The sequence below is a fragment of the Peromyscus maniculatus genome, chromosome X, assembly GCF_049852395.1.
Source record: "Peromyscus maniculatus bairdii isolate BWxNUB_F1_BW_parent chromosome X, HU_Pman_BW_mat_3.1, whole genome shotgun sequence".
NCBI lineage: Eukaryota > Metazoa > Chordata > Mammalia > Rodentia > Cricetidae > Peromyscus > Peromyscus maniculatus.
In genome coordinates, this window is record NC_134875.1 from 19,260,285 (window position 1) to 19,285,935 (window position 25,651).

General features: G+C 42.4%; 1 protein-coding gene across 7 annotated transcripts in view; it reads left to right on the forward strand.

Annotated features, from left to right (window-relative positions):
• Positions 1–25,651, forward strand: part of Map7d3 (MAP7 domain containing 3) — a 55,750-nt gene that overhangs the window by 18,628 nt on the left and 11,471 nt on the right. For 5 of the 7 annotated variants that reach the window (XM_042269095.2, XM_042269094.2, XM_076561868.1 and 2 more), the window contains 6 exons: positions 16,882–16,974; positions 17,222–17,305; positions 18,314–18,477; positions 19,944–20,052; positions 22,099–22,191; positions 24,926–25,617. In XM_042269095.2, coding sequence (XP_042125029.1) covers positions 16,887–16,974; positions 17,222–17,305; positions 18,314–18,477; positions 19,944–20,052; positions 22,099–22,191; positions 24,926–25,617 — 1,230 coding nt within the window. In that variant the 5' untranslated portion in view covers positions 16,882–16,886. Of the gene's footprint in view, positions 1–12,298; positions 12,551–16,881; positions 16,975–17,221; positions 17,306–18,313; positions 18,478–19,943; positions 20,053–22,098; positions 22,192–24,925; positions 25,618–25,651 lie in introns of those variants that run through there. The other 2 variants (XM_015985600.3, XM_015985599.3) reach the window with 2 other exon arrangements.

Sequence of the window (25,651 nt, forward strand, 5' to 3'; positions counted from 1 at the left end):
GTGTGTGTGTGTGTGTGTCCCCGAATGTGCATGCTTGCACTCAGGTGGGTGAATGTCATGGCTTCAGCATGGAGGTCAGAGAACAACTTTCAGGAGTCTATTGTCTCCTTTTACTGTGGATTCTAGAGACTCTACGCATTGTCAGGCAGCATGCACTTTTACCAATTAAGCTGGTCCAAGTTCAATATCTTTCTAAGCCTTGGTTTCTTCCTCCATAAAAATGGAAGAAAAACATTCATCCCAAAAATTGTAATGAGGACCAAGAAATCATGGACTGGACACTCAAACATACTACTTATTACTAAAAGAATAATTTGTAAGTGATCAAAAGCATACCCAAGTCCAAGTGTACGTAGAACCAGTCAATGTTTTTTAAAAGGGGAGAGGGGAGCATGCAGTGCATGGGAATGAGAACATATCTGTAATCCCAGCACTGAGGCAGCTGAGGCAGGAGGATTGACATGAGTTTGAGCAAGTGTGGACTACACACTGAGTACCAAGCTAGATGGGGTTATCTGATAAGACTCTTTCTCAAAAGATCCAAACCCAAAAGGCTACTGGAGGGTGAGGGTAAGTTTAATTACGGGCTGATATTTGGAATGCAAATCCCCAGTTTATACACATGAGTATATAAATGAGTGTCAAGCATTTGATTTGTCAAAGCACAGTAGATGTTCACACTCCTCCATGTGTGGTTTTGCCTAGTCCTGGTGCACAAACCATCCATCCTACTGTGCAGCAGCAAGGCTGTTTCTGTGCCGATTCTGCACAGCAAAGAGGAAGTCCCAGAAGGGCCAAGCAAAGGCTCCCAGCGTGGGAGGGGAGGGGACTAAGAAGAAGCAAGTGTCCTCAGCCAAGAAGCCTCAGCTTCCTTTCTCCGCCTAAAGATCACGTGTACCCCATCTCTCCAATGATCTAATCTCCTCATCCCTGTTGATACACAGAGACAACAAACTGGTGGAGGGCAACTGGGTTTGAAAGCTCTTTACACACATCCTCCACCTACCTGCCCTCCTGTTCCCAAGAGCACATTTCACAGAACTGATCTCAAATAAAACAGAGGGAAGGGGGTGGAAAATTGCCAGGCCAATCCAAGGCCCACTGTTTTTAATGATGGGAGAAAAAAAAAACTAGAAGAGAAAACAATCCTGAAGTTCAACAGTAATCTAAAAACAGGTAACCTATTTGACTAGATAAAATGCTATTTAGGAACTAAAGTGGTAAGTATGTGGACTCTATTAAGTGAAAAATGTAGATTGCAACACAATGTAGATCAAACATTACATCTATGTACAGCTAAAATATATGGACATTAGTACAAAGAGGAAACTGTGTAGTGGCTAGAACATTTTCACACTGATTTGGGTTTAGCTACTGTGCATGCCCCACTTAATCTCCTTTATGCCTCAGGACAGCACACATTTTGATAATTTCTTCACCCCCCGAATCCTGCTTGAACTATAATTCGTATTGCATAGTATTGCATATTGTAACTGCAGCATTTTGAAAATGCAAATTGCAAATGAATGGCTCTGTCATTTACTAGCTGTTAGATCTTGGACAAATCACTACATCTCAATTGCCTCTTTTGTAAAATGAGGGAGAAATTGGTTGGATGTTAAATCTTAGTGTCTCTGCATTATCAGGCAAATCATACTTAATTTTCTTGTCTTTGGTGCTCCCAGGAATTCAGCTCAGTCTACTGACCACTAATGTCCACTAATGACCACTAGTGCCCACTGATGGACTTAGAAGAGTATAGTGTAACCACTCTTGGTGGCGCACACCTTTAATCTCGGCACTTAGGAAGCAGAGGCAGGTGGATCTCTGTGAGTTCAAGGCCAGCCCAACCTAGAGACTGAGTCCTAGGACAGCCAGTGCTATGTAGGGAGACCCTGTCTCAAAAAAAAGGAAAGAAAAGAACATTGCAAAACACCACTGGAGAACAGTGTAACTGACCTTCTACTACGAAGCAACACACAACATGAAATCTATGACAACTATTCATATTTCCATGGATTTTGGAGACCATACCCATAGGGCTCCCTTTCTACCACATCCACAGAATTGGCAGTGACTGGGGTGGAGGGTGAGGATTGTAAACTGAAAGCATTTGGGTCTAGAAAGCTGAAGTGAGCTGGTGACACTCTATAATGTTGTATCGCCAAGGCCGAAGGAAAACTTGAGCCCACATTGTTTTCAGTTAGCATTCAAGTAACTTAGCCTTTAGGGGCCACAAACAAGCTGTCCTGAGGGGCTGGAGGAGTGTGTTCGGTTGCATGATTGGCCCTAACCCCTGTCTCACAGATCTGACCTTCCGCCAAGCCTGTATGCCTCTCTCTCTGCCAGAAACTGCCAAGGCTGTGGACCTCTGGCTCACATTCTGAACTCCACACTCTGTTGAGAGAGAGCCTTTCTCCTCTTCCTGTAAGATCTAGTTTCCAGAAAGGCCGCCTCAGTGTGGAAGAAGTAAGGGGAAGGTTCAAATGCCTTGGTGGCAGTGGTGGTGCTGGCGGGGATCCATCTGTTTAGAGTCTGTTTGCTCGGCCTTCTGGCTTCTGCACAAGAAGACAAGCCCAGGGCAGGGGCCGGCTGGGAGAAGGCCCACAGTGCTTTGCCGCCACCCCTTGTGAACAGACTCTACCTTGTCCTGTTTCTGAAGGAGGCTTTCTCTTCCCTGGTAGCTGAGGGAAGTGCTGGCTCTCTGGGAAGTTCCAGCATTTTTTTTCTTTAAGAAAGATTCCAGCATGTGAATGACTCTTATTTGCAATCTCCTCCCAAAACAAGCTTGTTTGTTAGAGAATTACCCACAATTATTATTCTTTGCCTGAAAAACTTGACCTCCTGTCTCCCACTGCAAAAGCTCTCAGCCACTATTTGCATTAGAAATACTTGCTCTCTAGGCCTGCTGTCTTTCCTAGCAAATCACCAGGTGGAGCATCCCCAGCACTCAAGCCCCACAGGAAGATTTTTAAGGCCCTGGGGGCGAGGGAGCCACAGGAGAGGTTTTCTAGAAACTCTTATCAGGGTAGGGTTAGGAGGTAGAATTACTTATTTCAATCTGAACTGTGTGGTATATTAACATTAATAATAATAGTTGTTTTGGGGAGCTAGAGAAACAGCTCAATGGTTAAGAGTACTGACTGCTCTTCCAGAGGACCAGGGTTCAATTCCCAGCACCCACATGGCAGCTCACGGCTATCTGTAATTCTAGTTCCAAGGCATCTGGCACCCTCCCACAAACACATATTCAGGCAAAACATCAATGCACATAAAATAAGACTAAACTTAAAAGTCTTAAAATAAAAAAAAATAGTTGTTTTGGGCATGGTGCCCCATGCCTCTATGAGTTCAAGACCAACCTGGTCTGCATAGAGAATCCCAGGCTAGTCAGGGAGACATAATGAGACCTTGACTCAAATAATAAGAGTGATATGGGCTGTTTCTACTGACCTCATACGACTACTGTCAAGAACCAGCGAAGCTGGTCACCGGAGTGTGTAATTCGGGGCCTTCCACACACTGCCTTCTAATGGCTACCGTTACAATCACTGCGAGCCACTTTACATGGATCCTGATCTTTTGCAACAACTGATCAGAATGCCAGTGAAACGGTTATAGGCAACTGTCGTTACTCTCTCTCACACTACAGAGGCTGAGGGCCACAGTGTCCTTGGGTGGCTCAGCTGGACCCAGGACTGTTAGGCTCGAAAGCCCCCACTCTTCATCCCCCTGCCATGAACAAAAGACACATTTGGGACCTTTCCAAGTCAGCCAAGGTTGCTCCCCTTGCTAGTCTGTTCCTAAAGCTTGAATGCTTACATAATGACAGCATTTCTCCCTGAACCAATTTCCTCCAAATGTCATTTCCTCCTTCTATAAACAGAACACATCCCTGACTCACATTTGAACAAAGCCATTTCACATTTCACATTTCACATTTTCTTTCCCCTGTAGTCAGCCCTATGGCAGTTGCACAGGTCCAGGGCCGAATTCCAGCTCACAGTGGAGGAGGATGTGTGAATACTGTAGGCTAACAAAATAGCGTGAGAGCAACTGAGAGGTCCCCCAAGTACTTCCTTACCCAACTATTTCCCAGAAGGCCATGGATTAGGACATAAATGAAACACGGAGATGGAGAAAAGCATATGATAGGCACACTGGGGCCAATGTTTCTATTAAACCTACAGGCTGGGTCACTCTCAATCATGAAAACACCACAAAGCGAGCTATCCAAAGTGTCTACAGACCCAAGATTGAAGTCGGTGTTTTGTTCCTCACACCTTTCTTCCTGAAGGGAACCCCATCAACAGGATGCTCACACACATTTATCCAGAAGAAATCAAAACTGGGTCTGCCCATCCCCCCCCACACACACACACTAGGCAAAGAAAAGAGAAATAACTGTTAGCTCCAAAAGACTGAATGGTTTCCATTGACTTAATTATAATAGCAAATTTCATCATCATCCACAAAACGTTACTGAACAGAAACCACACAGAAAGCACTGTACTGGCCACTAAGGAAAACTCATACAAGAACTTGCCCTCCAGGCCTGTAAAACTCAATCAGAAGCGCTCTTTCTTTCATGAAGTCTCTCAGGTACACTGGTGTTTGGCCATCTCTCCCTTCCCACCACGGATTTATAGATTTAGTAGTTCATTTGGCCTTTTCTTTAGGCTGCCAGGCACTGTTTTTAACGCCGCTCTTCCTCTGGTTCCTCAATCTGCTGGAAAAATTCCGAGTTTAGGAGTCAAATTAGCCTGACTTTGAATACTGACTGAGAGGTGGGGGAAGGGAAAGGATCAAGATGCAAAAGCTTTCGGGCCAAGGTGAATGCCTGGGAGGAAGCTGTGAGAAACGACCCTAGAATAGCAAGTAAGGGCCCAGCCCTAGGAACCTTTACAGAAAGGCTTGATGGACAGCCAGAAGTAGGTCTTTGACAACTTTGCGGCATCTCCTTGCATTTCCCTCTTAACACTATTTTCTTCAGTTTCATCAGGTGAGTATTAGTCAAATTCCAGCTGGGTTGTCTTATTGTTCCTTGCCAGTATTGGAGCAAGGGGTAATGCTCGTTTTACATTTCTTTCGGAAGGTTCTTTCCACAGCCCTTCACATATGAATGGAAGGCAGCATTAGAAAGGGTGTCCCCGAGCTGGCTTTCAACAATAGGAACTTGAGTTAAGGCCTGACCCTGAGCCTCAGATGAAAATGTGAGGACTTAACTGGGAGCCCTGACACTCCTTCCTAGCTGTGACATTCTTCCATCAGTCTACCAGTCACAGCAGCAGCCATGCCTTTCCGGAGAGCAGAGAAACACGCTTAGTTTACCCACTAACTCAAGGATAACCTTCGCCTTTCTTCTTGTCCTTGCTCCTCTTCTTGAAGTCTTGGAAGGGTTGGCTCTGGGGCCAACTTGAGCCTTAGAAGTATTGCTCCATTTCTTGTTGAGCCCTTTATCCCAGCAGCACGCAGAGGCCAAGGGAACCTATCGCCGCAACATGCTTCCGGTCTTAGCTGCTCCCGTGTGCATGGCAAACGGACCCCCAAGCCCTGGAGAGTGCGGACACAGTTGGTTTCTAGTCCTGAGCCTGTTTGTCTCCCCCAATTACACGTTCTCAAAATAGATCCTCGAAGTGACCCTGTAAAAAGCCACTCGTTTTCCAGGAAAGCCTTTCAGCTGCAGAATTGTATCAGACTTTTGGCAATTCAATTTTGCAAATGGAAATTATCAAAACCTAGATTTGTAACACTGAAATCAGTTTCAGCTCGAGTCTCAAAGTTTCTTAATGATGACCTTTTAGAACAATAGGACTTCATGAGTCATGAAGTCAAACATATAAATATGGGTGGGATACCTTTCATCCACATAGCGTCTAAAAATCCATAGCAATGCTGAAAGTAATAAGCCACTCCCTTTGCTGGGAAGGCATCAGGCATCTTCGGAGGAGACCTCTTTGGAGCAAGGAGAGGCAATGAAGGGGGCTGAGTTCTGTGGGTGATGAGGTGTAAACTACTTTCAACCTGACCCAAGGCTTCCCTGGGAAACCTTCCCCTGGAATCACAGGAGGGAGGTTTTCTCCTTTTGAACTTCGTAGGTATGATATGAATATTTTCCCTTTCCTGTTGTTCATTTAGATATCTCACTTGAAAATGTAGATAGCATGGGATAGCACATGTGATGGGCAAAAATAAGGAAGATGGCGTGTTGGTGTGAGTTGTATCAGACTCTTCCACAGTGGGCCTGGGGCACAAGATGTCATCCCAGGCATTTCGGATGTGATGCACCTCTTATCTGCCTACTTTGTACGGTGTTTCTTTGCTTTATGATGCTCATGGTTGTGATGCCACGGTGATACCTTGGATTTGGATGTACCCCAGGGTGAAGCTTCTGCCAGCTATCAGGAAAAAACAAATTAAATATTCAGGATATATAAAGCATTAGATAACTATTCATTTCACGTTTTTGGTATTTCTCCATGCCAAAGTTTACTGGTATCAAGTACTATGATGTAACTGACATAACACTAAACATTATTCAGTACCTTTCTTTAAGAATATATGTTATATAAATAATAACATTTAACACCAGCAACTATAAGCATGGAACCCAGCAATGTGTATCTTAACAAAGCATCCTGATTCTTCATTTTCTTCCATCTGTATTTTACCAAATTTTAACTCTATTAAAAATTCCAACATGCCTCTAAAGGGCATTTCTTGCTATTTTATGCTTCTTGGCATCCTATGAACCTTCCTTTATATTTCAGGACTGCTTTTAGAATAACGGTGTTTATTCTACTTTATTTGAAGTCAAAGGGAAAAAAATGGGGAAAAAAGGACCATCTTCTTGCCCCTTAATAATTTTAAGTCTAGACCTTTTCAACACCCCAAGAGGCCATCACAAATATTTTCATTTCTTCCACTTTGGTATCCAAGGAGGTTTTGAGTACTTTCTTTCATTTATTCAGCAAATATTCCTTGAAGGATAAACAGTGTGATAAATGTGCTAATTTTCCTTCATGCACATATTTTGAAATGAGGCCCAATATTAGAGTTAAGCCTTTCTAGAAGGGAGCTCCTTAAGAAGAGTCTAATCCATCTCCATTGCCAAATGTATGCTAAACTCCCGGATTTAATAATTTCGTATTCAGTAGCTTGAGTTAACTCCACTGTAGGCTTATGAGACAGCTATGCTGATAACCTGTGTTTGCAGAGATAGTTGTAATAAGACCTCCCCAATTAGAAATGACAACTTTGAATAAGCTCAGGACCAATGTTAGGACTGAATCAAGACAAAAATGGAAGGCATGGGTTAGGAAGCAAGTGTGCCCTAGGACTTGACTTAGAAATCAGGAGGCTTGGTAAAAGGAATACCAGCCCTAGAAAAATAAATAGATCTGAAACTTGACCCTGCCACTTCAGTGCTAATTTGGGCAAATTAGTTATTCTTCTGTGCCTGCTAGGGATGAGGATGGAAGCTAGCTCCTAAAGCAGTTGAATGAATTATGAGAAATAATCCCTATCAGACCTGTACTCCACAAATGCAGCATTTGCTAACTCCTAGTAAGTGTGCAAGACTTACCTACATCTCCAGCAGCTCGCTCTCGGCCACACCCTTCTTTTCTGAGTTTTTAATTTCCATTTGCCCTTCATGGTACTAATGACCACTTCTTCCCCTTCTCCTAACTTCTTTTTCCCACCCTGATGAGCTCAGGTGATGAAAATCGGCCCCTCATTTCAAGAAAGATCAGGCACCTTTCTAAAATGCAATGGTACAGAAGGAGAGTTAGCTGAAACTGGAAAGCAATTGTCCCGCTCCCAACCTCCACCCTGGTAATCCATGTAAAGAGGACAGGGATCTGAAGGGTCAGTTGGAGATAGGGGTTACAGTTACTGTTGGAATTCTGGAGGCAATAAGACTCCCATCAAGCAAGGGGAAAATCTTCACGTCCAGAAGTATGTAACATAGGGAGGAAGGTGGTTTAGATTTGGACAAAGGCAAGAGCCTGGGGGCAGGTGGAGCAAGAGATGAGGCCAGAATGAAGTGTTTCCTATACATCTGGTTCAGGGCAAGAGGCAGAGATAAAAGAGGAGAGAATGCAAAAGCAGAGCTTGGTTCCAACTCCAGATGTGCTAGATGAAGCTAACAGGGATGTAGGATGGCTAGAAAGTGCCACCATATCTCTGGTAAAGCTCACCAGTCACGGGACAGGGCCGAGCTTGTGGCAGCTGCAATGCAAATGTGTCAGTCAGTACGTTCTTCTGGATGTTTCTTTAATATGAAGTCAATTTTTAAAAACTTCACCTTTAATTGGGGGAAAAACATAACAATTCTTAGGCATATCATGGCTGTGGTTTTCTGAATGTATTTCCTGCTAATGCAAGATTAGAGGGAAAGAAATAGCCAAGTAAGAGACAAAAATTAGCAGGATTCCAGTTCTCTTCTTCTCACAAGGGAATATACACTTTCCAAGTTCAGGGAAGAAAGGCGAAGCCCTGCCAGGGTTCTTTGCCAGTTCTGAGTCTCTTTTGGCTCCCAAATAAACTTAGCTCTCCTTAAGCTGGCAGCCTCCAGTTCCAATCTTTTTCTGAGAAATGTACAGCATACTTGGGCTCCTTTGGGAACTGCTCTAGCCTCAAGACATGAATCATTAGCTAGAGTCAGTTTGAGACTTGCAGACCCTGGAGGGAAGGGCTTCCTTCCTTGCTTCTAGATCTCCTTTATAGGCAGAGTAGGTGGGCAGTAAAAGTACAATTGAATGACTTACCTCATGCATGAAAGTTTAATTTCACAGCAGTCTATCAAAGACGTTAGAGCAAAAGGTTACCTATAGATTAAAAGATGCTTAAAAGGCATATCAATGCTGTGCATGCTGGCACACAGCTATGATCCTAGTATTGAAGAGGCAGAAACAGGAGCATCTCGAGTTCAAGGCCAGCCTAGGCTGCAAAGTGAGATCCTGCCTCAAGAAGTAAAAAAAAGGGAGGGGCATATCAATTAAGGAAACAAAGACCTCATTTGGATTTCTAGTCAAACATTGAATAAGGAGATAATTGGAAATTCTAAACACCGGTTACAACATTAGATAACTTTATGTACCCTGTAATGTTTTGAAAAACTGTAAATGTCATCATTTTAAAATAAGAGATTTGGGGCCTGGAGAGCACTGTCTGCTTTTCCAGAGAACCCAAGTTCAATTCCCAGCACTGACATGGCAACTCACCAAGTGTCTGTAACTCTAGTCCCAAGGACCCAATAGCTTCTTTCTGTCTTTTGCAAGCACTACATACATGGTACACAGACATACATGCAGGTAAAACCCTCATACACAGAAAAATAAACGTATACTTAAAAATAATAAGATTTTTTTTTTACAGTAAAAATCAAGATTCCCAGCAGGGTAATGGTGACAGACGAGTTTAATCCCAGCACTTGGGAGGCAGAAGTAGGTAGATATCTGTGAGTTCAAGGCCAGCCTGATCTACAGAGCTAGTTCTGGCACAGCCAGGACTGTTACATAGAGAAACCCTGTCTCAAAAGAACAAAAATCCAAAAACCCAGATTCTCTAGATTAGTTTGAAAATAGGGGAGATTAGGCCACAGATGATCCCCTCTCCCACTCAGCTACCATGGGCTACAATAAAGGCAACCTCAGGACCAAAGTGCCAACTTTTTTCCTAAAGCCTTCTTTGCCCACCCCAAACTCTGCTGATGTCTCATCCATGTGGCCTCTTAGAATACATTTTAATTAGCCAACTAGCTCTTCATACATTGTCTGCTTTAAGTTCTTTGCAAATGTCTTTCCTCCTGCTCCAGCATCCTTGAGAGGCTATAAACACTATAAGATGATGGATGGGTTGTGCTGCCTTAAATGTAATTCCCAAATTCAAAGTTGTGATACGGAAAACTAAGCTAAGGACAATCTCTAGATTAAAAAAAAAAAAAAGTAAACCTGGGCTGGAGAGATGACTCACTCAGCAGTTAAACACACGCGTTGCTCTTCCAGAGGACCTGGGTTCAATTCTCAGCACCTACATGGTGACTCAGTCATCTGTAACTCCAGTGACCTCTTTTGACCTCTGTGGGCACCAGGCATGCATGTGTTGCATATATATACATGCAGGCAAAACACCGAAGCACATAAAATAAGAAAATAAGAAAATCTAAAAAAATTGAAAAGAAGCAAACAAGAAAGAAAAGGAAAAAGAATAACTCCCTAATTTTGCAGTCTTTCGTTATATTGGCTTTTTTTTTATAAACCAGGCTGGCCTTGAACTCACAGAGATCCGCCTGCCTCCGCCTCCTGAGTACTGGGATTAAAAGCAGATGCCACCACTACCTGGCTTATATTGGCATTTTATGCCAGCCTATATTTGTATGAAAATTCCTTCATTGCTAGATTTGGGTTTAACCATTTAAAAATAAGAAATGACAAGGATGCTTTCCTGATTGGCCAGATTGTCTGTCTGTGAAGTATGTATTTGTGCATGTGTGTACTTTACTAATGTCCTCAGTATAGGTGTGCCATACTGATAATCATGGCTACCGTCATGGATCTAGTGCAAAATACCATACTTGATTTCATCCCCCCAATACTTATTGTCCACCTTGTGTTGTGTGTGTGTGTGTGTGTGTGTGTGTGTGTGTGTGTGTGTGAGAGAGAGAGAGAGAGAGAGAGAGAGAGAGAGAGAGAGAGAGGAGGGAGAAGGAGAGAATGAATGAGTGTGTGTGTGTGTGTGTGTGTGTGTGTGTGTGGTGGGGGTGGGAAGGAGAGAGAATGAATGAGTGTGTGTGTGTGTGTGTGTGTGTGTGTGAGAGAGAGAGAGAGAGAGAGAGAGAGAGAGAGAGAGAGAGAGAGAGGGAGAAGGAGAGAATGAATGAGTGTGTGTGTGTGTGTGTGTGTGTGGTGGGGGTGGGAAGGAGAGAGAATGAATGAGTGTGTGTGTGTGTGTGTGTGTGTGTGTGTGTGTGTGTGTGTGTGTGTGTGTGGTGGGGGTGGGAAGGAGAGAGAATGAATGTGTGTGAGCGCGCGCGCATGTGAGGGGGGGAGAGAGAGAGAGATTCAGAGGAAAAGCATGTTGTTTTGTGGTAACTGTCATTTGTGTTGACGCTAAAGAGTCCGAATGGTTGTTTTAAACGACTAGTGACCATTTGAGTTTTTTGTCCTTTGAAGAGGCCTCTTTGTCTTTTGACCACATTTAGAGATCATATGTCTTTGTGTGTTATAACTTACATTTTTTTCATTCTTTATTTTAAATTATATGTATTGTTGGGGAAGGTGCATATGAGTGCAAGTGCTCCTGAAGGCCAGAGGTGAAGTCGTATATATTCTTATCTGCTGAGCCGTCACTCCAGATCCCATTTCTCTTTCCTTCTCTAAAATTTTATTATTATTTATTTATTTATTCATGTTTTTTTTTTTTTTTTTTGAGACAGAGTTTCACTGTGTAACAGCCTTGACTATCCTGGAACTCGCTTTGTAGACCAGGCTGGCCTTGAACTCACAGAGATCCACCTGCCTCTGCCTCCCAAGTGCTGGCATTAAAGGCGTGCATCACCATTGCCCGGCTCCACTTCTCTTCTTCCTTCACTCTCATGAAACTATCATGTATAAGAATAAAAACACATGGCTACTCTAGTGGGATATTTAGGGTCCGAATTCCAATATTGTCACTAACGGTGTGACATTAGACAAATGATTTTAATTTTCTCTTTAGTTTCCTTGTCTGTATGGTGGGGACAGTTAGTGGTACATACGTCATAGGATAGTAGGGGGACCAATAAGTTTTTGTATTACTATAAGTGATAAGTGTCATGTTACAAAGTAAAATACGGGTACCCACTATTACCCTTTTTAGTTTATAACTCCTACATCATTTGAAGACTCAGCGAGCTCATCAAAGTGCTTATCCTACAGACCCTTGCACCTTACCCACTACCTCAATCATAACTTGCCTTCCTACAACCAAGTGTCAGCATATACATTAGTTAAGAGAGGTGGCACATTATCTAATACCCCCTCTGCCCCCAAAACTGGGCTTTTCATGTAGTGTTCAAAGGTAGTAAACTCATAGTACAGGAAGATGCTTGGCAAATGATCTTTAAATGATCCAAATGAACTTAAGGATGGGGATATATGGAATGTTATAACATTCCTAGGTAGAGGTGATAAAAGGAAAGGAATGTTCAATGGCTAAGTAGGCAGCTGATTGGCTGGTGTCCAGAACGCATCACTATAGAGCCTGGAATATAAGAAACGGTTTCTTTAAAGTTAGTCGCTGGCCAGTCAGTCGGTGTAGCGACCCAGCATGTGAGTGCTAATGCTACCAAAATTGAGGGTCTCAGGGCAGTGCGGGGACTCCGCGAGCCCCGCCCCGCCCCGCCCCCCGGGGTCCCAGCGAGGGCCCCGGCAGAGGCAGAGGCGGCGCCTGCGCCTTGCCGCCCAAGAACCACCAGTGGTTCTCAACTCCGCTCCGAAGATGGCGGACCCCGCTTTTGCGGGTATCAGTGGCAACACATCTTTGAGGAGTCTACGCGAACGCTTGGGTGAGTGGGCTGGGAAGCCCTCAGGGGGATAGCAGCCCCCATGGGGGCAGTGCGGTTACTGTAGCCCCAGGGACCAGCAGAATGGCGTGGCTGGGCAACTTTTCTGTGGGCAGTCCCCTCGTCCTATGTGGTCTGTGGTCCCCTCATCTCCCTGAACACCCTGGGATGGTACTGGAAAGACCGGAGGCCGGGGACATAGAAGAGAAACGGTTGGTCAGTGCTGTCAACGGCCCAAAGGCTCCTGCCTGACGGGTGCCATCGAACCCGGGCTTCAGCCCTGCCTGCCATCAGAGACCAGTGACACCCGCGCAATTGCAGGAACACGCAGGGATGAGTGGGCGCTGTTGCGTGCTGGGGCATCGCTGCAGTCGGAGTGGCCCTGCCAGGATCAGGAAGTTTGGGGTTTCCCAGTATCCCAGGATATTGGTACTTTCCATGTCAAGGTCAAGGGAGGAGGGAACTGGGACTTAGGGCTTAGGAAGTTGGGAAGAGACTTGATTCTCTGCAAAGTTGCTCTGCAATAGCACGTGACTGTCCCTAGCCTGAACAGAATGAGAATCTACACCTAGCAATGCTTTCTCCTCAACAGGTCCTATAATCAAAACTTTTCCCGTCTAGGGGAGAAAATAAAAAGCTGGCGGGGGTGTGTTACTCTTACCAATTTTGGCCGCACCTGCTTAATTCAGGAAATTGTGTGAGGAGGTAGTATTTCTTGCTGGTTGCTTTCGGCTTGCTAACAGTCCAGTTTCCTCAGATATGCCTGTGAATAAAATGGTTTTGATTGCTATTGAAATCTTTAGGGAGTTTTAAATTGTAATTAAAAAATTAATTTAGATTGGCTAAGATTCGAAGACCGTATGTTACTGAAGAACACTTTGAATCAACTTTTCAAAAGTGTCAGAAGCAAGTACACTTTTACCACTCCATAGGGGCAAAGTAATATTCCTTGAGCCTCTAGTTTATTGTAGACTCTAGAGAGTTTGCAATCAATTGCTATGTTGTTTATTGACATTTATAGCTCCCTGGTATTAGTGTAAAGTAATGGAAATTAGCTAGCATGTATTCCAATATATTGAAGGAGCTGTGGTCTGATACCCCCTAACATTGTTTATTAAATGTTAGAAAATAGCTAAACTTATGAGGCAGTTGTTTGCATTTACAGCGCTTCAAACTTAAAAAGCTTTAAGCCATGCAAAAGAGGGGGGATTTAAGGTTGTTAAATCCTGATCCGTTGTTTACATGCTAGCTGCCTCTTGTACATTAGGTTGGATTTGCATAGTACACCAGTTGAACTGCCCTCCTGGTCTCAGCCTTTTCTGTAGGAGTAAAGGAGTAAAGTCAAGTGAAACGTTTTTGCCAAAAGGTCAATTTCATCGCCTGCTAGAACCTTGACTGCATGAATTAAAAGGGTGTCCTAAACAACCTCTGTGGGGTGCACAGTGCCATTTGCATACATACATTTTATAAATGTATTTATGTATGGATTAACACTCATTAGATGAACATACATGCACTTAATGGGTTTTCTCCGAATTGTAGTAGGCTAATGCTATGTACTGAAGAACTAATTTTATCAGAACACATTTCATATTTTCTACACAATTGTTTTAAATTAAAACTGTTCAGCCCTATGAGCACATAAAACTTTGTAACTAACTTGTCGCTTTTCCCTTCTTGTTTGTTTAAATCCACACATGGTTTCTCAGTTGAGTACAGCTTACTCAAAGACAGGCTCCTATAAAAAAAATGCAGGCAAAGCTACTGAGGCTGAGAGCCAGATTATCAGCGTCTTAGAGCTGGAGAAACCTTAAAGTTAGTCTAGCAGCCAGAATCCCAGACTCAGAAATCCTGGGCAGCTTCCACAGCTTGAATGTGTGTTGTATTGGACAGGCTGGTATTTGTGTTAATATTTAGAATGGGACAGTCTGCTTGGAAATGCGCTCTTTTTTTTTTCTTTTTTTTTTTTCTTTTCTCTTTTCTTTTTTTTTTTCCTTTTGTTTGTTTTTTGGTTTTTTCGAGACAGGGTTTCTCTGTGTATGTAGCTTTGCGCCTTTCCTGGAACTCACTCTGTAGCCCAGGCTGGCCTTGAACTCACAGTGATCTGCCTGGTTTTGCCTCCCAGCACTCTGGAGGAAATGTGCTCTTAACCATTGTAGCTGCTGGGCATAAAAGATTACAGCAGTTTCTCACCAGCCTTTATCTGTAAGCTTTCAGTAGCCATTTCTTCTCCTGGAATCAATTGTTGCAGACCAAAGAAAGTTTTAAAAAACATTTTCTTCTTTAGAGAACAGATTGAAAAGAATTTGTGCTAGTATGCTACTCAGAAATAATGTGTTCACAAAAATAATAATAATAGTTGAGTAAAGCAGAGAAGAATCAAATCTTTAAGTTTAACTAGGTTATAGTTTATCTGAGCTGTTAGGTCTCTAGGGCTTACAAACAAATCCTTTTTCTTTTTTGAAATTATGATCCCTGGGGTAGCAATCTCAGGGTCATTTTCAAAGTTACCTCTTAAAATGAGTCCCAGGTAGCTTTTCTCCAATGCAGCCAACATCAGAAACCATTCATTCTGTGAGCACTGGGGCAATCCCTCTAGCACCTCAATTATTTGAGCTGTCTATTTTGAACTGTTATGAATCTCTCAATAGTTAATAACCAGACTTGAGGTATGACCTGGAGCATATTTGCTGTGCCTTTGCACAAAGGTAAAAACTAAGCCTGGCAGTGGTGGTGGACGCCTTCAGTCCCAGAATTGGGAGGTAGAGGCAGGCGCATCTCTGTGAATTCAAGGCCAGCCTGATCTACAGAGCAAGTTCCAGGGCAACCAAGGCTACACACGGAAACACAGAAACCCTGCCTCAAAGAGTTAGGAAAAACAAAAGTAAACAAACAAAAAAACCCAAAACAATTTTCAGTGTTCTCCATCCAGGCCCTTGCCCAGGATTGCGGGGAATTTTAGATGCAATCATCCATGGAATTCAAGGTTCAGGAATCCTCTAGACTCTGTCTAAATGTACATTATATTTTTTCTTTCTTTCCCTCAATTTACATACCACCTTATTGATGTTTACTGACCACTTTTCTGCATGTCAACAGAAGGCATATATATCTGGTATAATTTATATGTATTTGCCTTACATGTTTTAAACCTTAACATTGGCTGTCCTTGCATCTTCACAATGCATTAGAATAGAGCCTTAGGGGGCATGCAGGTGTGCCTTCACGGGGAAGGGTACATTGCTTAGCATATTAGAGGCCAGGAGTTCTATCTCAACCACCACAGGAAGGAAGGGAGGAAGGAAGGAAGGAAGGAAGAAAGGAAGAAAGGAAGAAGAAAAAGAGCTACTTTGTAAACAGTTCCAAGTGCTTGAGTCCCACTCCCTAAGGGGGTTCAGTCTTGTTTTGAAAGCCACTTGGGTAACTAGTGTACAAATAGCCTAGAAAGTACCTGATATGGGGAATTTATAAATGTCTTATAATATTTGGCTCAATCTCTGAGTATCTAATTGTTAGTACATTGCTTCTACATTTGAGTCTATACATTCTTAATTTTTAAAAGATTTTGATTTTATGTGTGTGAATGTTTTGCCTAGTGTATGTAAATACCCTATTGGCATGCAGTGCCTGTGAAGGCCAGAAGAGGGCATCAGGGTCCCTGGAACTGTGAGTTTAAGACATATCAGATGCCAAGTACGTGCTGAAAACTGAACCTGAGTCCTCTGCGAGAGCAGTGCTCAGAACCACAGAGTCTCCTCTCCAGTCCAAAATCTTCATTTATTTTGACAAAACTTTTCCCCCTCAATTTCTTGCAAACTCTTAAAAAAAAAATGGTGTAGCATTTTGTCTGACATTTTAAACAGCTGTTCGTCACTGACTTTCTTACTCATCTACCTGCTCTTGTGCTCCCCTGCCATCCACAACTGGAACTGTCTTCATGTCCACAAATACCACACACTTCCCAGTCTTTTATTTTTATTTATTTATTTATTTATTTATTTATTTATTTATTTATTTATTTATTTATTTATTTATTGTTTTTCAAGACAGGGTTTCTCTGTGTAGCTTTGGTGCCTGTCCTAGATCTCTCTCTGTAGCCCAGGCTGGCCTCAAACTTACAGAGATCCACCTGGCTCTGCCTCCCGAGTGCTGGGATTAAAGGCGTGCGCCACCACCGCCCGGCCCAATCTTTGGTTGACCAAGATTAAGCAGTAATGTTTTTACCTCACAGAAATGATCTGACCTTTTACCATCAATGACAAATGGTTGTGGGTTGCTGTCTTTGTACTAACCATTAGTAGCTAATGCCTTTTCCTTATTTCTCTGTGTTCTAGCTGCCATGGCTCAAGAACTAGCCGAAGAACGGCGACGTAAACGTGGTATTAATTCTTCTGCAGTTACTACTAAGAGATCGTCATGTACACCTGGTATACTTTCAATAATGTCTTGATATATCACTGCTGTAGCTTTCAAATTTGATATCATAAGTCGGGTGGTGGTGGTGCACACCTTTAATCCCAGCACTCGGGAGGCAGAGGGGGGCTCTGTGAGCTCGAGGCCAGCCTGATCTACAGGACAGCCAGGACTGTTACATAGAGAAACCTTGTATCAGAAAACATAAATAATAAATACATAGAATTAATATAATACTAATGGGTAATTATTTTTGTGTAGTTTTAGATGGTTCTGTCCTTAAAAATGATATCAAACAGCAATTAGCCAAAGAACGCAGAGAAGAGAGGAAACGTCAACAAGAGGGTATGTATGTTACATTTCCCTTTATGTCACATTTCCCTTTATGTATATGTTATATATTTCTGACTTGGTTTTAATCACTTTGCTTAATCTGTTTATATGATACATTGTAATTTTATGTAAAATATTATATGAAATTAAGTCCATTTACCAATCCACATTAAGAAGGCTCATGAAGAACCTGTGACCAGATTATTTAATTTTGAAGGAGTAGCTTCAGTTATCTGAAAACTGAGGCCTGGAATTTCCTTCAACAATTGTGGAAACAAGCAGGATGGGGTTTCAGTGAAAATGGGACTTGGTATAAATGAAGACTTCCTACAACTTGGGAGCATGCTTTGTAATTATATGTATTTCTTCTTTGATCTAAATCAACTCACGGAATAAATGCTCAAATTTATGCAAATGGAATGTTATAAATGATCTTCGTTGCAGTGGTGATGTTAGGGAGGATATTTGATAATTGCACAGATAAGATCCTCTGGTTGGAGTCAGAAACCCTGAATATAGTAAAGCATGCCCTTCCAGCTTGAGTCGACTTCTAAGTCTATTCCTGCAGCGCCCACTTCTTTAACAGTATCTGGAGAGATGAGGACTTTGAAAGAAGTTTCAGAGTAGAATGAAGCAAAATATAGATTCAGCCCATGTGTTCTTTAATTTATGTTTTAAAACACAGCATGTTTTTCTGATACAGTTTGATCTTAGCTCCAACTAGCAAAATACCACATGAAAGAAAACATTTCTTCCTGCTTTAGAATTTTAGTTTGGATAGGCCAAGAGTCATCTGGCTTAGAAATGCCAGTTCTTCCCAGTACAGTGAACACCTTGTGAAAAGTGATTCTTTAGTGGCCATATGTATTTACACACATGAACTGTCCGTGTTATTTACTGGACCAGGCTATGTTCTCTAAGAATGATAATGAGATAGAGTGACATTTTTCCTTCTTTGTGTTTAACGTTGAAAACTTTGCTTGGCTTTACCACCATGAAAATGTGCCTGGACTGTTTCAGCCAACAAGGAGAAACAGCTGCTTGAGAAGGAACAAAAGGCTAAGGTACAGTACGAGAAACAGTTGGAAGAAAGACACCGCAAACTGAGAGAACAGAAGGAAAAGGACGAACGACGCCGAGTATCTGCAGAAGAAAAAAGAAAACAGAAGCAGGCGGAAGACAAAGTAGGCATCGTCCGAGTCTGCCCGCTTAGTGTGCAGCTCAACTGCTGCTTAGCCTTGTCTGCATTTACTGGCCCTGGAGAGAGGAAGGGAACGGCCTCAGTTTTTCCTATTTTTTTTTCCATTTTCCTTACCCTCCTCAGTCCAAGTGCTTCAAGAGTAATTTCAGGGAGGAAAGAGGAGGTGTGGAGGTCCAGAAACGGAACTCTGTTGGCCTTTAGAATGCAATTCACAGCGTACATTGGCTTGGGTCAGCTCAAAACTGTTCTCTAGCAGCTGCATAAAGACCCCAAACCTACCACCCCACCTCTCACAGGTCCCATCTGGCAGGCCGATTTCTCCAACTTACCGAATCCTGTGATTCCCTGAGAGAGTACAAATCATTACAGTTTTGAGAATTAACAAACATAGAATAGGAACAATACCAAGTGAGAGAGGGTTCCTGGTGGACAGAGACAGTCCATCTTAGTAAAAGAGGAAGTTGAGAGAGAAAACACAGAACGGAACAGAAGCAAATATCAGTGTAGACAGAAGGGGAACCAGAGACATGGCGGGAGAAAAGGCAAAGGGCATCCACTCCAAAGAGCTGGTGGGGTGAGGCCTGGCCCACAGCCTGGTACATGGACATTCATTGCAAGGAGGTTAACAGGTTTCTCTTTGGCCTAAGAGGAACAGGGCAGGCACTGTAAAGATGTTCTTCTGTAACAGTTGCTACTAGGAAATAATAGGAAACCTCTGGCCCTGAAGTTGATTTGCTGGCTGGAACACAGTCCATAGTATATTATAGTACAGGAATGAGAAATCGCCAAGCAAAGAACTCATCCCTAAACTTGTACTTAATCTACCACAGTGTGGCATGTGATTTGTGTAGCTGTTATCCTGACCAGTTCAGGTTGCAGGTGAGGTCAAGATAAACACACTACTCGCCTTAAAAAAAATTCTTACTGAGCACCAGGATTTAAACTCTTATAGATATGAACATCATAGATAAAAATAACTTTGGCATAGATTTGACATAAGCATATCACCTTTTCCTGTTTCTTTCCATATACCAAAAAAGGGTAACTACAAAATAAACCATACTATGTGGTGAAATACGTGACTAAGGGCAGCCAGCGGAAGTGAAAGCTGAGGTGGGCAAACAGTGCAGTAGAGGTATGATTAGCATGCCTAAAAGTACACCACCCAGGCTGTGTCCATTGGCTGCAGAAGTCTGCCTCTGAGTTTCCTAATGAGAAAAAGCGAAAAGGGAAGCATGGCCAATTTCTTGATGTAGTATCCACAAAATAAAAAACTAATAATTCAGGGATAGCCCTGGTATTCATTGATGAAATTAAAACTTGTCTCCAATTCGTTTAGACTTTCACCTACTTGAAAAAGAAATGCACTGATGGGATTAGTTTTAGAAACAATAGTTAGTGGTAATATAATGGCCACATAAAATGGCCTGGCATTTTTATTTTAAACAGGAGAAATTCAAGGCTGTTGTGTCTCGTACAATGGAGCGATGCAATCGTGTCGACCAACGACAGAAAAGGTGGTCGTGGGAGGGCGGTGCGACCAACATTGACAAATCTGGTAAGTAATATAGTTAGTTGTTCATTTGGGGGAGGCGGGGTTTCCAGACAGGGTTTCTCTGTGTAGTCCTGACTGTCCAGTAGACCAGGCTGGCCTCGAACTCAGAGATCCGCCTGCCTCTCTCTCCCGAGTGCTGGGATTAAAGGCATGCACCACCACCACCTGGCAATAGTTGCTAAATTTAAGTTCATTAATGTCCATTTTTAACTGTCAGTTATTAGTAGATGGCTGTATCTGCAACATATTCTACTCCTTATGTCCTAAATTTACAATCAACACCAAAATGACAAATACAAAGTCAGCTTAGCCAATCCTTGTTGTTTTTGTTTGTTCATTTGGTAATGAACTCAGGCCAAGGCCGGAGAAATAGGTCAGTCAGTAAAGCACTTACCTTGCAAGCTTTAAGACCCGACTTTGCTCTCCAGAACCCACTTAAAAATAATCCAAGTCGGGGCTGGAGAGATGGCTCAGAGGTTAAGAGCACCGACTGCGCTTCCAGAGGTCCTGAGTTCAATTCCCAGCAACCACATGGTGGCTCACAACCATCTGTAATCAGATCTGGCGCCCTCTTCTGTATACATGATAAATAAATCTTAAAAAAAAAAAAAAAAAACACTAAATGGGTTGGTGGGATGGCTCAGTAGGTATAGGAGGAGCTTGCTGCCAAGCCTGACGACCTGACGACCTGAGTTCAATCCCCTGGACCAACAGGGTAGGAGAGACCCGACTCCCACGGTGGTCCTCTGACATGTGGGCATAGTGGCACGTCCCACCCACTACCCACAAATAAATAAACATAAAAAAAATAATAATAATAATCCAAGTCTGTTAGTATGCCCTCGTAAGTCCAGCACTGGCAAGGCAGAAGCTGATTATTATTTCTTGAAGTATGTCAATGAAAAGAGTACATGACAAAGTCACATGACTGATTGGCTTACAACTCTGGGGCTATGCTCATCACATTATCAATTCAAGGAATTTCATGTGGCACAATAGTGTTAATGTGTACTTTATTTTACAAGTCTTAAAGAAAAGGAATTCTCGTTTAAATGGCTACCCCTCAGTATCCTGAGCTAGAATCTTTCAGATAAAATGGGAAGTACTTACATAAAGCCAATTGTTTTCTCTTATAAACAGTTTTGTTACCTTGTGACATCTATAGCAAATATAAATGGTTTTTGGTTTAAAAATAGTTATAATTAAATTATCCATTATACTTAGAAACCATTGTGGATTGTGTCTAAAACTAAAGATTACATATTCACAATTTAGGAAGATGGGTGGCGTCAACATTAGGCATCTTCCCTATTAATTTTTTTTTTTTTTTTTTATTTATTTATTATTATGTATACAGTGTTCTGTTTGTATATATGTCTGCACGCCAGAAGAGGGCACCAGATCTCATTACAGATGGTTGTGAGCCACCATGTGGTTGCTGGGAATTGAACTCAAGACCTCTGGAAGATCAGTCAGTGCTCTTAACCTCTGAGCCATCTCTCCAGCCCCCCTATTAATTTTTATCATTTTCATTTTGTTTAGTTTTTGAGACAGGGTTCCTCTATGTAATAGCCCTAGCTTTCCTAGAACTCACTGTATAGACCAGGCTGGCCTCAAACTCACAGAGATCCACCTGCTTCTGCCTCCTGAGTGCTGGAACTAAAGGTGTACACCACAACCTCCTGGCTAATGATTTTTTTTTTTCCGAGACATGGTTTCTCTGTGTAGCTTTGTGCCTGTCCTGGAACCCACTCTGTAGACCAGGCTGGCCTCAAACTCACAGAGATCCACCTGAGTGCTGGGATTAAAGGCGTGCACCACCACCGCCCGGCAATTGTCATAATTTTCTAAGTTATTTTATTTCCACCTCAACTACAATAATGAGTAAATTTTTTAAGTTTGGGGTTGTAAACTACATAATATTTGAAATTAAATAAATTCTTACAAGCAAGAGTTGAAAAGAATTTTAAACTGTTTAATAAAATGAGTGAGTCATTCTTGAAATCTTAGTCTCTAGGAAAGTAACATTCCTTTGCACTTCATATTTAGGAAAAACAGAGAGTAAACGAAGTTCCTCTCTGAATAGAAAAGACAACCAATTGCATTCCAATGTTGCTCTGGAACACGTGGACAACACGCCTGGTGAGTAAAGTATGGATCTTAAGTACTGGTTGAACGAAATATATTTAGCTCAGTTTTTATGTTGCTTAAAAAGTCATTCAAGAAAACAGACATGTGAGTATCATTATACAAAGTGAGCAGATTATATTTAGGAACATGTGTATATGTGCATGTACCAACAATTAATGAAAAGAGAGGTCATGGATCTGAAAGAGCGAGGAAGGGAGGGGGGACATGGGGAGGTTTGGAGGGAAGAAACGGAAGGAGGAAATGATGCAATTATCCTCTAGTCTCAAAAGAAACTTAAAAAGTCATTAAAGAAACTGCAAGCCAAACTATCCCTTCTTGAACTAAAAGAATGTACTATGGTAAGAAAAAAAGAATTTTATCTTTCCATAAGGTACATAATTCCTGGCATATGATAGAGTCTAGAATAAAGCTGAAGAAATAAATTAATTTTATTATAATTGGATTTGATTTGTACCGAAGGACTGCTTTTTTGATTCATTTCAAACATTATGAATTTTCATTTGGAAATTATAAAGATTGGCCCAATTTTAAACAAAGCTTTAATCTGTTGCCTTTTTTTTTTTTTTTGGTTTTTCAAGACAGGGTTTCTCTTTGTAGCTTTAGAGCCTGTTCTGGAACTCGCTCTGTAGCCCAGGCTGGCCTCGAACTCACAGAGATCGGCCTGCCTCTGCCTCCCAAGTGCTAGGATTAAAGGCGTACGCCACCACCGCCTGGCTAATGTTGCCTTTTTTAAAATTCATTTTTATTTTATGTGCATTTTATTTTATTTTATTTTATTTTATTTGCCTGTGTGAGGATATCAGATCTTAGAGTTACAGACAGTTGTTAACTGCCATGTGGGCGCTAGGAATTGAACCCGGGTCCTCTGGAAAGAGCAGTCAGTGCTCTTAAACTGCTGAGCCATCTCTCCAGACTGCCTTTCTGTTCTTTTCTTTCTTTTTTTAAGTTTTATTTATTTCTTGTATACAGTGCTCTATCTGCATGTGCCCCTGCACACCAGAAGAGGGCACCAGATCTCATTACAGATGGTTGTGAGCTACCATGTAGTTGCTGAGAATTGAACTCAGAACCTCTAGAAGAGCAGCCAGTGCTCTTAACCTCTGGGCCATCTCTCCAGCCCCCGACTTTCTGTTCTTACTACTGATTTTTACACAAAAATCATAATTATTGAAATATTTCTTTAAGTTTTTATTTTTATATTTATTGATTGTTTGTATATATGTACATATACATGTGCACACAAGCTACAATGTGTGTGTGAAGGTCAGAGGACAATTTGTGGGAGTCGACTTTACCATGTGGGTTCCAGGGACTGAACTCAAGTCTTTAGGCTTAGTGCCAAGTGTCTTTACCCACTGAGCCATCTCAAAGTCCCCCACACACACCACTCCCCAGTGCCTCTTATTTTATAGATCTCACATTGTAGTCCTGGTGTACTCCAGAATGGCCTTAACCTTATAGCAATCCTACTGACTCAGTCTCCTGAGAACTGACATTCCAGGCATCAGCTCTTATGCCTAGCCTCTTAAAGTGATTTCTCTCTCTCTCTTTTTTTTTTTTTTTTTTTTTTTTTTTGAGACAGGGTTTCTCTGTATAACAACCCTGGCTGTCTTGGATCTCGCTCTGTAGACCATACTGGCCTCGAACTCTCAGAGATCCGCCTGCCTCTGCATCCCGAGTGCACCACCACTACCACTTGGCTTTAAAGTGATTTCTTTCTGACAGCTTTTCTCTGTCTACCATTTTCCTTTCATGTTCCTCTTGTATTGTTTCATACTGTGTTGGTTTGCTTCTTTGTTGCTATGATAAGACACTAAGCAAAAGCATCCTAGGGAAAAAAGGGTTGTTGGACTTAGAGTTTGTACCCCATCGTTGAGGGAAGCCAAGGCAGGAACTCAGGCTGGAGCTTGGAGCAGAAACCACAAAGGAATACTGTTTCCCCCTGCCTTGCTCATATACATTTCTTTCTCCTTTTTTCTTTCTTTTTTTTTTTTTTTTTTTTTGGTTTTTTGAGACAGGGTTTCTCTCTGTAGCTTTGTGTCTTTCCTGGAACTCGCTCTGTAGACCAGGCTGGCCTCAAACTCCCAGAGATCCGCCTGCCTCTGCCTCCCGAGTGCTGAGATTAAAGGCGTGTGCCACCACCAACCAGCCTGTTAATTCTGTTCTAAAACAATCAAGTGTGGAGTATTTTGTATAATTACCTATAATGGTCACTGAGCTCTCTAGGCCTGGCTCAACAGTTAAGAACAGTTGCTGCTCTTCCAGAGGCCCCAGGTTTTGTTCCCAGCATCCACATGGCAGCTCACAACTGTCTGCAAATCCAGTTCTAGCGGATCCATCTTCCTCTTCTGGCCTCTGAGGGCACCAGGCATGCAGGCAAACACTCACACATACAATAAAAATAAATAAAGCATTTAAAAATGTGGTTGAGATTTTGAAATACAATGTTTTGCTGCAAGTATTCGTTTTACAGCGCCAGTTTATTTTCATTTGTAGTGAAGCCCTGTGCTTACAGGACCTCTGTTGTTGATGTTGCTTCTGAAATACTAAATTTCTGATGGTTCTGTTAATGGTACATTTCACTGAGCAGTTCCTACAGTGTGTGAAATTCCTGTGCTTCCTATTAAACAGCCCTTCGTTTCTCATACTGTGCACATGGAGTGTTTTTAGCTAGTCAGATTACTACATTTCAATGGAATTTTACTCTTTTCTCATTCACTTATAGGAATGACCAAATACGTTTTCCGCTATGTGACTGTACCAATGTTTACCAGTGATGAGCTAAAGTCTTCCACAATGTTCTGTAAATCATCAGTGAAAATGCCAGTTCCAGCAAAATTAGAAGTAACACCCACAAAGAAAGTCGAAACACCTCTCAAGGAAGATGTGGAAAGACCAGCAAAGGTGAATGCAGAAACCCTACCCAGGATGAGCGTGAAAGTACCCTCTCAGGCAAACTTGGAAGAACCATCTAAGGCGAATGTGGAAATAACATTCCAGAACCTGGAGGACATCTCTGAAGTTAAGGTGGATGTTTCTCCCAAGGTGAATAACGAAGAAGTACTCGCTGATGTGAACTCAACAAGGCACCCGGAATCAAATGTTGAAGAACTACCCACAGTGAATGTGGATGCCTCCTCAAGTGTTGAACCATCCCCCGTTGTGAGTGAGGATTCATCCCCTGTCCTGAGTACCGGATCATCCTCCTTTGTGAGTGTGGAAATATCTCCTGTTGTCAGCATGGATGCCTCACCTGAGGCAAGCACAGATACCTCACCAGAATTAAGTACGGACTCAGCAAGTGCTGTGGCCTCAGAAGGAAATCTAGAAACATCTCCTAAGAGCAGCGGGGAATTTAACCTTGAGACAAGTGTGGAAGCACGGCATGGGATGAATGTTGAAGCCTCGCCACCCAAGGTGAGTGTGGGAGGAAGCACGGCCTAGGCACGGT